Below are 12216 nucleotides of genomic sequence, written 5' to 3'. Positions count from 1 at the left end.
AGTTGTAAAATATGGAGGCCTGAATCTGATTGATTTTAAAGGTTTTATCACCAAAATATCTGAAAATGGGAAAAATCAGCAGTAAGGGTTGGCCCCGTGCCTGAGGCGGCTTCTTTCAATTCCTTGTTTTTTTTTTAGGAACGGTCTGTCCCCATCCTGAAGACATTCAATCAACTATCATATAAAACAAACAAAGGCTGAATATTGTTGCCGTTTAGGAAGATACTTCAGTGATTATACTTGGGGGGAGTTAGTGATTTCTGTTGTTTAGGCTTAAAAGAATTAGCTCCAGGAAGAAAATATCTCCTTAAAAATAATTTGATGGGGCGCCTGTAGCCTAGTGGTGAGCACGCACGCCCCATGTTCAGAGGCTGTAACCCTCCCAGCGTGCAGCCCGGGTTCAAATCAGACCCGTGGCTCTTTTCTCACATGACGTTCCCCTCTCTCTCTCCTCACGACCTCTGACTCTCTCCACCGTCCTGTCTCTAAAATAAAGGCATAAAAACCGCCCAAATAAAACCTTAATCAAGTCATGATGAAGTTTGTACCTGACGCACGTTTGTCAAATTTGAGTACAAGCGCTCATGGACGCTGGAAAGGTCAAAGTTTCATGTTCTTGTTAGCAACACATCGAGGTTGAACAACGTTTACCATTAAAGCTGTTAAAATGTTTGATACTTAAATACCTTTCATTCCTGTTAAAACGATACAATCTGTTATTTTACTGACCGATAAAAACAAATAGTGCCCACGCTTTAAAATACGTCACATCTTCAGTCATGTTTTTGACACTGAAGCTGCAGCGTGAGAGAGAGAGAGTAACGTTGAAATTGCTAGATTAGTTGGGGTGGCCAGCGTATTTGTGAAATTTAGGCCGCAAGTCAGAGTTTGTCTGCAACGTTTTCTGATCAAAAACGAGAAACTGGCCGATGCTGGGTGCCTCGGATCTCTATTTTTGTTGCTGTGGTGTTAAAACAGGTCACATCATTCGATTGGTGCCAGTGTCATGTATCAAAGTTTAGAGTTCTGTAAACCACAAGATTGCTTCTAAGGCAGAGTCATTTATCCAGAGGTTGACCCGTTTTTTAGTTGTTTCTGTTGCTCAAGTAAATATTTTTACACCTCAAATCTCAGCCGATGAAAAAGCGACCTCATTTCTTTTTACTGAACTCTTTCTGTCTGCTGAAGTCTTTTGGAGAAACCCCTCGAAAGAACTTGTCAAAGGGTCGCCCTTGACTTGATAATAGAAATCGTTGAGCAGAAATCCAGTCCTGCACCTCCTCTTGTGAAGAGTTAAAATGTCATCTTGTGAAGAAATAACCATGCAGGATTGGTCAGATCTGTAATTTAGATACAGGAAATCAATCTGATGCAAGAAAACGCTTTGAGTAAGGATGACTGAGCGGCAGAGATTTGTGATGAGAAATGAATAGACAGACAGAGAGAGAGAGAGAGAGAGAAAAAAAGCATCTTTGAAATAGCTCCGAGCTCGGCGTTTAATCACACATATTGAGGTGAAATGTTCCGCAACCTTCAGGTCCATTATGCAACCAAGAGCACTGAACCTGACGATGACATAACAGCCTTATTTCATCTCCTAATCATGTGTTTCTCTCTCAAACACACCAGCCATCCTCCGTTATCCCCCCCCCCCCCCCCCCCCTCCCCTCCCCCTCCCCCTCCCCCCTCTTTTTTTAATTCACTGATCCTCAGGCTTTAATTCTATAAGTGGCTTTGAATGTCTCAAGAAGTCATCTCTCTCACTTCGGTATAAAACTAAATCCAGTTAGAAAATTAGACTTTAGGAGTACCACAAGGTTTTTTCTTTTTGCAGGTAAACACTTATTATTATTATTTTTTATATTTGTTGTTCATGACCACTGCTCCCCTCCGCAGGTGAACGTCTACGTGTTGGGAAAAACCTTCCTCGTACTGGCCAGAGAACTCTGCATCAATGCTCCTGCAATAGGTACGCCGTGTTTTTACCCTTTTTATGTTTGACCCTCCTGCAGACCCGTGTTGAGAATTAGCATGTGTGCTAAAACACTCAAACAAATCTCTTAGTAACCATTAAGTCTTTCTATTGCCAGGAAATATTGAATAAAATGTGAACCACTTTTTACAGAGTTCATGCTGAATATTTAAAATAATTTAAAAAAAAAGACAAAAATACTAAATTTAAATGGACTTGAAAATTTTCTGATCTAGAACCAGATATTTTTGCTCCATATTTGCTTTATAAATGGCTTAAAATGACTCTTGGGATTAAATCTTGGACTTCTTTAATGTTCTGAAACGTCAAAGAGAAATGTTGATTGAGATAAAGAGGGAACTGTCTGATGCAGCAGAATCACACCCACTCGTATCCATGTATCAACAACCAAAATGCTGTAGTTCCCACTTCCCAGCACTGAATGTTAAAGGGCCCTGTGATGCAGGTTCTGCTCTTTATTTAAAGGCACTATCAGATCAGTTCGTGTCCCTCGGGTCAGGAGAATAAAACAAACGAACACTAAGCAGGATCTCTTTTTTTCTTCGTTCTTCACTTTGATTTTCCAACAAAAAAACGACTAGTTCATTTTTTTTTAAAAGGAATCCTGCTTCAGGGCCGACCTGACGCCTCGAGGCCCCCCCCTCACTGTACATGACAACCTTTAAGTAATCCACCTGAGGCTGCAAGAACGTCTTGTTCCCATCCAGCCGTGGTGTAGTTCACGCTGGAGTAACCAGAGGGCGCTGCAGGCCCTCCAATCCCCTCACTCCCCTCACCCAGGCCCCTCAATGATGTGACATGTGCGACTTGATTCACATTATAACCTTTTTATGTTTCATCATCAGGTGTATAAGCATTCTTGTACAGAACACATCTGGTCATCTTTAACAGCATCAAGCTGCTAACAGTTAAATTGTATTTTTACAAAAAGACACAATGTTTCCGAGGCCATCCTCTGAAGTGCAAAACGACAAGATATTCTACTTTTTTTTTTGCATTTAGAATCATAACACTACATAAATTCTGCTCCTCGTCTAATTCTGCTGCTCCGACTCTAGCAACAACATCGTATATAGACTTGCAATTACACAATTTTTGAAGCAGTCCCTACTTATTCCAGTTGTGGAGCTCAGCTTTGATTACATAACCACAAATCAGCGTATTATGTTGTTTCTACAGCAGCCGCAGCCTTTGAACACAGGCATCAGAGCAAATAACGTTAAACCGAGAATTTAAATAAGAAAAAATAACATTAAATTAAATAAGATAAAAGAACAGCTCCTTGGCTTTGAAAATAGTCTCTCAAAGAACTAACCAGGCCATTTAGTGTGACATTAGTCAAGTGTCTTTAATGCTACATTACTTTGAAGGCTGGGAGGGCGAGGATCATTTTCCATCGGCAGTCCGAGAGCGGCTTATGCATAGAACACAAGCTCGGGGATCTGTCCTCCCTGTACTCCGGTCCCGTTGGTGCTGTCGGAGGAGCACTGGAATTGAAATGTCACCTTCCCGCACTGCACCTCCGTCATGCCCTCCTGACCAAAATAGCTCAGCTCGTTCCCGTCCAGCACGGCGCTCACCGTGTAGAAGGCGTCCTGCTCCACCTGAACAGGGTGCTCGAACCACACGGGAAACGTGCTGCTCGAGCCGTCCGACACAAACTTTGTCAGGTTCTGCGCCAAGGTCACCCCCTGTCTCTTCAGTTCGATTTTGACGCTGTACTCGGCCTTGCCCCCGCTCGACCCGTACAGCCCCAGACCGGCGATAAAGATCCGCTTGTCCACCGCGAACTGGATGCTGTCGCACCGGCCCCGGTAACGCCACTGATTGCTCCGGTAGGCCGAGGACTGAAAGCGGTGGCACCTCTGAGGCGACAGGCCCTGCCGCGCAGTCAAAGGGAAGTCCAGGTCGGGTTTTTTAGCCGCGGTGTACCACAGGAACACGTTGTGCGTCTCCTCCAGTGTAAGGATGTCGCATTGCGCCGCTCCGTCTGCGAACTCCTCCAGGCTCATGGAGGGGATGCGCACCAAGAACAGCGCCTTGCCGAGGACTTCTCGTTTGTTGCGGGTCGTCGGACCCAAGCACTGCCTCTTGCACTCCGCCGTGGCCCAGTTCATGACGGCCTCGAACACCACCACCTCTTTGGTGTTGAGCGTCTCCCGCCGCAGGATGATCTCCAGCGTCTGCAGGTCGATCTCGCAGAAGCCCTCGGAGCACAGCGCCAGCTCGGCCTGAGCGTCGATCACCTCCCAGCAGCGCTGCGTCAACTCGGGCTCCTCGAACAGGCGGCTCTGGGACAGCAGCACGCAGGCGTTCTTCGCCTCCAGGCTCGTTTCCAGGAAGGTGACGCACGCCTTGGCCAGCGCGGGAACAATGTACTTCTTGGCGGCGTACAGGGTGGCCAGCACCGTGTCCGCCTCCAGGTCGATCTCATCGCTGTACATATACCTGCGAGGTGGAAAACGACCTTTAAGCAGCTGTGCGTGAACAGAAACTCAACTTTTTGCCAGTTAAACCGTTTCTTTGATATCGTGCTGCTTGACTCGACACAGCGTGAGAAACACTGGTGCTCATTTCTTCTTTGATCTTTCTCACTTTAACTAAATGTCCAAAAAAATAAACTCTGCTTTTCTTCAATTGTAAGAAGACTTAACACATCCTACCCTTTTCTCAAAAGGCCTCACACTTAAAGAGTGTTCGGTGCTGGCTTAGCGGTGCCACTGAATAAGCAACAAAGGCCGGTTATTTATAACCGCTAGTCAGCATATGTTCCCCTCCAAGAAAATGATCGGAGCCGTGGATGAGTAAAAGGGAGAAAAAAAAATGTTTGTAGTTGGACAAAGAGCTCTGAGAAAAACCAGCAATTACAGAGCAGTGTGCTGCTGCCACTGCTCGCTGGCGCTCCGAGCATTTTGGCATTCGCCTCTGCTTAGCGTTGGATGAGTAATAATATGCTTTGAAGTGACACTGACTGCGCTTGTCATCTCTCCTTCTGGTTGGCCTGTGTGTGTGTGTGTGTGTGTGTGTGTGTGTGTGTGTGTGTGTGTGTGTGTGTGTGTGTGTGTGTGTGTGTGTGTGTGTGTGTGTGTGTGTGTGTGTGTGTGTGTGTGTGTGTGTGTGTGTGTGTGTGTGTGTGTGTGTGTGTGTGTGTGTGTGTGTGTGTGTGTGTGTGTGTGTGTGTGTGTGTGTGTGTGTGTGTGTGTGTGTGTGTGTGTGTGTGTGTGTGTGAGGGGATGGCGAGTGGCTTACTTCAGCAGAATTAGAAAAGCAGCAGGTTCCACATCTGGGATATGGATCTCAGACTCCTCCTCCGCCAGATCACCATAAAACATTGCACAGAAGACGGAGCTTCCCACGGCCAGCACATACTAAGAGAGAGAGAGGGAGAGAGAGAGAGAGAGGGAGGGAGAGAGAGAGAGGGAGGGAGGAGCAGACAGATGCGTCACACACACATGCAAACAGAATCACTCTTCTTTGCTTAGTTCAAGAAAGGAGCAGCAGTAGTCTTTTTTTCAGTAGCTCCAACACACCTCGCTCTTATTTACCCAACAAACATTTAAAATCACACAAAATGTTGTGTGATCCCGTTGTTTCTTTCTCACTTGTGGAAAGAAATCTTGAAAATTCAAACAAGAGGTGAAATATATATATATATTTTTTTTTTACCTTGTGCGCTGGAACCTTCTGCGACCCCCCCAAGGGGCCGACGATGAAGTGGACATCAGCCATGAGCTCATTGTTAAACATCAATGCGTTCCTAAAAAGCAGAGCAGGTTTTCACCGATAAGCCTCAATCAAGTATTGTGTAACATCAAGTCCTCCCACACTCTTTTTGCCTAGAGACACTGGTTATTTTCATAGGTTTGGGGAGGAGGTAGGAGTAGTTGTAGGGCAGAAACTCATATTTTCCTTTAGGAGGAATCTATACCCACTTTGTCCTGAAGTAAGCACTTTTAGACTGTGAGAAATCACAAAATCACACTTTTCAAATGTCAATGTGGACATTCAGTCAGGTCTTTATCTGATTTAACAAAAATGTAATCCAGTTTACTGAAACAAAACTCCAAGAAAAACACATTTTAATAAGGAAGAATGAGCCAGTGAATCTTTTCTATTTCATCTTAAAAAGATATTAACATTATTTATAAGTTATGTAAATTGCTGCAGGTCCTAGCATGCAACCTGAGTTCCACTACTGTGCTCATTTAAATATAAAAGGCTCAGTGGCTTAGCATGCTGGAATAGTTTCTTAAAAACTGAAATGCCACTTTTAAGTTTAGTTAGTTTAGGAACTTTTAATCTACATATTTACCGAGTAAAACTTGCAAAATGCAACTTAAAATGTATTAAATTATGCATTTTTTAGTGTTTAGGGTGAGGAGTAGTGTCCTTCAGAAAACTACACTGAACAGTAGAGTGACCTTCCTGCACTTTATGCATGCTTTTTATACCTTTTTATTAGTAATGTCCTATAACAGCATAAAGGTAACTTCACTCTCTTCACTTTTTGTTCACTTTCTCACACACACTTGATGCAGTTTTGACATGTTGTGGCAGGTTTGTGGCACATCCTGCTCGGTGGTTTTTTTCCTTCTTACCTCTCTCTCAGTGTGGGGTGGCTGCACTGCCAGCTGGGTGGATCTATGTTGTTGTTGTTGATGTTTTGCTGGGTGGTCGGGGTGGTCGCCGCGCTGCTGCTGCTGCTGCAGCTGGCCTGGCTCACCTGCACCTCCTTGGTCTTCTCGGTGTCCGCCACCGTGGTGCCGCTGGACAGATTGGTGTTGTTGGTGTTGGAGGGGTACAACTCCGCAGCCATCTTCTCCTTCTGTTTCTGCTGCTGCTGCTGCTGCTGCTGCTTCTTGCTTCTCGTCAGGGACAGGATCTCATAACATACCGGCAGCCTGCCCGGGAGCTTGCCGACCTTCTTGGACTTTTTCAGTGTTTCTGGAAGTAGGAGCAGATAAGTCAAACACCTCATGATCCGGCCATGATGGAGTAACCTGCAGTCTGCCGTGGGCATCGGCACAATCAGCTGCTCTGCTTCGCGTTAGTATCCTGTGCACCGAGTCACTTCTAACACTGACAGTCAGCTCCTGCAAACACCGCTTCAGACAGGCATCGACAGTGAACTTAAAGCAACATAAAAACACATAAAGATCCAGGCCTGGTGGAGTGCAATCCAACTTAAAGCACTACGTTTCCTGTCGGGTCAGCTCATCCTCTCCGGACTGAGAAATGTCCGCGGTGCGTCGCTTGTTTTCCCTTTTTCAGCGAGTGGGTAATCCGGAATAGTCGCAGCTGGTATTCAAGTCCTTCCTATTTTTTTTTTTCCCCTCCTCACCCCGCCTCTTGCGTTTAATCCTCCCAGATATTTCCTCCCTCTCTCTTTCTCCAAACGAGCTGTCGACCGAGACGAAGCCTGCTCTAATGTTCCGCACACGTCCGAGGTAAACACTCATTTGTCGGGAGTTTTGAAAATCTGCTTCATTTTTCTGCTTTCTCTCTCTCTCGTCGTGATCTCCTCGGACGCTCCAGGGCTCCGCCGAGGAACCAATCGGATCCGCGCTGTGCTGTGACGTCAGGCGTGCACAAGCTCCTCCCGCGGCAGCTCCGCAGAGTGCGTCATCAGCTGCAGCCCCGCCCCCTCCCTCTCTTCCCCTCCTCCCCCGTCCCGCTGATTAGACCCGGTGGTGGGATAAAAATAAAATTAAAAAGAAGGTCGGCTGAATATGACCCTCCAGCCCCGCAGTGACGGAGGAAGTCCTCAAAGCTTTTCTCTCTTTAAGTTTTATTAGTGACGTAGAGAAACACCGTGTTAGAAGAGAAAGTGCTGCAGCAGACATAATAAAACAAAGTTAAAGTACTAAAGTTACATCATATTATCATTTATACAGTTAACACCCTCATTATCCATGACATTTAAAATATGAATCCTTTAAATCATAGTCTTATCACACAATTAACTTCATTATATTTATATTTTATTTTTTGAAATAGTAAGATATCCTTTTAAAAACAAAAAAATATAATGCAACTTTTTAAATATTTAAGCAGAGTAATGTACAGTTTGATATGAATTGTTATTGTTTTTATTGAGTGTTATAAAGTGGGCGGTCCTGAAAATATATTTAAAAAATCTTAAAGGCTTAATATGTGATTTTTCACACTTAAATGTAGAAATCAAGTATATCCTCTGAAAATAACTCTGTGAGTCATGACTGTCTACAATGGGTGTAACACCCGAGTCCCACTGTCTGTGATGTTTTCAGAGTTTTCAGAGTCCTATCTTCACTTTGTTTACATCGTCCGGACGGCCGGCTGACTCCTCCCCTCGTGTATAAAAGTTGTTTAATTGAGGGACTAGAGAAAAGAAGAATAACGGAATCGAAGCCTTTTTACTCGGGTCTAATTTTCAGACTGGGCGGACTCAGGATTTGTAAAATCAAGACCACCACTGATCGGCTGTCTTTCAACGTCTTTACTGTGATTAGAAGAAAAACTACATTCATTCATAATTAGATTTTTAGTTACCCTGGTTACGGCAAACTTCCCGGTGTTACGGTCCTGATGAGTGACCTCTACACTAAGATGAGGACTTTTCAGTGATATTTATGGTCTTGGTCTTGACTCTGCCTCGATCCCTAAGTGTCTTTGGTCTTGTCTCGGTCTCGGAGCACCCTGGTCTCGGGGCATGTCTTGGTCTCGGTTAGTGTGGTCTTGACTACAGATCTACCTCAAACCTCGGGTGCTCATGGAAGGTAATGGAGGAAAACTTAAGACCAACAGACACTGGACTAAATGATCCGGGTCCAGGCACTCAGGATGCAGCCTTCAAGTCATGGGGCGTTAAAACCTTTAAAATACACAAATACACGTATTGTCTTACCTCTTCTGTGTTATAATCTTGTTGTACTTGTCAGGTTTTTTTTTTTTTTTTTTTTAGCAAATGGTGATGGTGAAATTGATATCTTTCATTTGAAGATGTCATTGTGTTACAACAATAGAGCTCTCCTTTGATGTGGACTCCTGGTTTCAGGCCTGAGAGACTCATATTTCAAGAGCAGCGGATCTAATGGGTTCAAAGTGAAACAGTGTTTTTCAAAGAGGGGGTTGCCAGGGGGACACGAGGAAGGGTCCCTGGAACATATCATGGAAAAAAATCAACTAACATCATTTGTGAAAATTACATTTTACAATATGTCATTTGAGGAAATCTATTTAGAAGTTGAATGTCTGATTTTTGATGTGTTTCCGTCGTAATGTACAGGAAAGAGGAAGGAACTTAAATAACTTTAGCAAGATGGGGGTCCGCACCAGAGGCTGATGCTATATGGGGGTCCTTGGCATGGCAAAGGATTGGGAACCCCGACTATGTTACCCAAAGATCCCCTTCATCAGATTGGATTTGAGTGTTTCAGAGGTTTTATTACAGAAAGTGTGTAATCCCCATGAGCATGCACGTGTCATCGTGGCACTTTTAGATCGAATTAAAGTGGAAATAAAATGCGACAGACTCCCTGGTCCCCCTTCAAGGATCCCTCGAGGTCCTCAGAACCCACTTTGAAAAACCAGTGGCCTAGAAAAAACGTTGTGAAAATAGTTTGATTAAAGGGCTCAAATTCAGAAAAGAGAACCAATAATAACCGAGCTCTGAGTTCAGCACAAGCTGCCTCTTGACCTTAGACTGTCTTATCTGCAGAGACGGCTTATTCCTTACATGATGATTCATTAAATGATCTTTAAATGCAAACCGACAACTAATACATACAAACATACATACAAGCAACATCTGCAGAACACTAAACTTACTGTCAGTGTGACGGAGCAAATTGCAATGACAACCAACCACCAAGAGTTTTAGAGCTTTCCAACTTGCACCAAACTCTCAAAGGTTTTTTACTCAGATTTTTTCCTGCCAGCCTCTCTGTGTGCAGTCTGAGTGAGCCCATGTGTGAACGCAGCAGGAAATATTTAGAACAAATATTTATATCCTATCACCGGCTCTCGAGTGTAGGCCGTATCCATGCGATCCAAACGATATCCGAAGCATGTAATGAAACCTCTTCATTATGTTTTCTGCTTATCAGTATGTGAGTATACATACTGCGTCGTCACGTCTTACCTCAGGAGACCCCCTGCGCCCCTTCAGTCTGACACGGATAGTCTCCCGCTGTGAGGAGCATAACGTGAACAGCCAGGTCAGGAGAATGTCCGGAGCAGTCCTCCTGAAATGATCCAGATATTTTCAAGAGTCCATATGTGAAAATCAGTGATTAAGTTCATTATCAGTATTAGGGCGCGGTCACACTGGCCATCTGTACCGTGCTGTGCTCAAGCACGATTGGCCCCCCCCCCCCCCCCCGCTGCGCCATTCCCCACGCTGGCCGGCACGGCCCGCGGTCACACTGGCCAGGACTTACCGTGCCCAAAAGCACGATTACCTCTTGTCCATAACGTCGTAATACAACACATGCACGCTTTATGTTATTATGAAGCGGACAGGCGGACGAGAGAGAGAGAGAGAGAGAGAGAGACGCAGTCGAGTCCGCGTCTGCACATCAGAGAAAAACACAGAACATGACAGCTACTTTACTGACTTTTCAGCTTTAATTCACATTTGGATCAGTTAGGGCTTATAGCGTTAGCCAACAGAAAAAAGGCCATTACAGAGAGAAATCATACAGCCACAGGAACAAAACAAAAAAAAACAGAATCCATCACAGTTCAGAGTCAGTTTGGGTTTTTTTTTTTTGTTGAAGGAAGGGCGCAGCTTCCCCCCCGCCGCAGAATGATAACACTTTAATGCTATTCATGCGTCCCCCCGCTCCTGCATTTGATTGAAAGCAGCGAGTTCACGGCCTTTCTCTGGGGGTGGTCGGGAGTAATTCTGGGGAAAAGTGCGGAACAGAAGTAGATGTAGGCGAGGCCGGGTCGAGGTAAAGTGGGTACACGGAGAGAGAGAGAGAGAGAGAGAGAGAGAAAAGAGAAAGTAAACCACAGCTCTCCATCCCAGAACGACTCCTGGGCTGTTTGAGCATCACAGATTGATTATGCTCCGTAGTGAAGGAGGATTTGAGGTGGATTTTTTTTAACCTTAAACAGCCTGCCTTTTTTTTTTTTTTCCTGTGGAGATCTCGCCTGGGCCGAACATTTACAGACTGTCAAGCAAAACCTGGAGCAGTGATGGCGAGCTCTGCAGACGTATCATTACATGGTGTGTGTGTTGGAGGGGAGAGAGGGGGGGGGGGGGTCCAGCCTGGATCTTATTACCAGCTGGCTCTACCAGCTTTCCACTGGACTGCTCCTTAAAAACAGCCTCCGACTTCAAAAGATATTTGACTCCACTGTCTTAGCTGGAGCATGAAGCTCTTCCTTTGTCTCCTGGCTACAATGGAAAGACGATCGCTCCTAATTTTTGTCTTAAAATAGATTCCCCAGCAAGGTGGAAGAATAATATTTAACACTAAAAAAAGTCCTCTCTCTGAAGCTGGCCACCTGCCTGGCTGTTTCATTGGCAAACGCAGGTGTTTTTACAGTCGAGTTTGTCGTCTCTTCAGCTCAATCCAAAGTATTTCTCATAAAGTTTATGATACGCTACACTGTAAGAGTTTCTCACAGACATTTGAGGAAGCAAAAAAAAAATAAAAATAAGTGGGTTGAGAAGTGAGCTTGTGATTGGACGGCTGCCCGTTGAAATCTTTTCGCCAGCTGCGAAAATCTGGACAGAGACGCTGAGTGAGAAACAGGCTGCTCGGAGGCACACTTGAGCTAAATGCTAATCCTCAAGTTCTCCAGTGGAGCTAATTAGCAGCCAGCAGGAGGAGACTGGTTTTTTGCTGGGAGGCTCACAGGTGTGTGAGGATGTTTAAATCTGAATGAACTCAAAGCAGGGTTTTTGGTGAAAGACGAACGGTGTTTTTTTCTTCCAGTCTCAACCAAATCGGAGGAAATGATTTGGTTGCTCTTTTGTGTTTGTTTCCTGCCAAGACATCCCGGGCCTGTAAACAAAAAATCTCATGCACATACAAGCAGGCTGTTTGACCGAACGTCTGTCCAATAAAGTGTCATCCTGAGAGGGTTTTGGCAGCTGGTCAGGAGAGCCGGGCAGATTTGATATCCGTCCCTGAAACTGTAGAACGATGGACTTCCATGCTCTTCAGTTAGCCGAGCATGTCACACCGAAGCTGAGTGTGCTTTTTACAGGAGATGAAAACACACAAATC

The 12216-nt window shown here is 44.9% G+C and overlaps 2 protein-coding genes across 2 annotated transcripts in view; one reads left to right on the top strand and one right to left on the bottom strand.

Moving 5' to 3' along the window:
- Positions 1-12216, top strand: part of LOC132992748 (transcription factor IIIB 90 kDa subunit-like) — a 119713-nt gene that overhangs the window by 25543 nt on the left and 81954 nt on the right. Inside the window, exon 6 of the mRNA XM_061062233.1 lies at positions 1897-1969. Coding sequence (XP_060918216.1) covers positions 1897-1969 — 73 coding nt within the window. The remainder of the gene's footprint in view (positions 1-1896; positions 1970-12216) is intronic.
- On the bottom strand, positions 2805-7536 carry LOC132993180 (BTB/POZ domain-containing protein 6-B-like). Its single transcript, XM_061062872.1, has 4 exons — positions 6592-7536; positions 5660-5750; positions 5243-5361; positions 2805-4441 (listed from the first exon to the last, which is right to left on the bottom strand). The coding sequence occupies exons 1-4, from the start codon at positions 7011-7013 to the stop codon at positions 3409-3411; spliced, it is 1665 nt and encodes a 554-aa protein (XP_060918855.1). The 5' UTR covers positions 7014-7536; the 3' UTR covers positions 2805-3408.

The sequence above is a fragment of the Labrus mixtus genome, chromosome 18, assembly GCF_963584025.1.
Source record: "Labrus mixtus chromosome 18, fLabMix1.1, whole genome shotgun sequence".
NCBI classification, from domain to species: Eukaryota; Metazoa; Chordata; class Actinopteri; order Labriformes; family Labridae; genus Labrus; species Labrus mixtus.
Note: the sequence above shows the minus strand (reverse complement) of the source record. Positions and strands in the feature narration are given on the sequence as shown.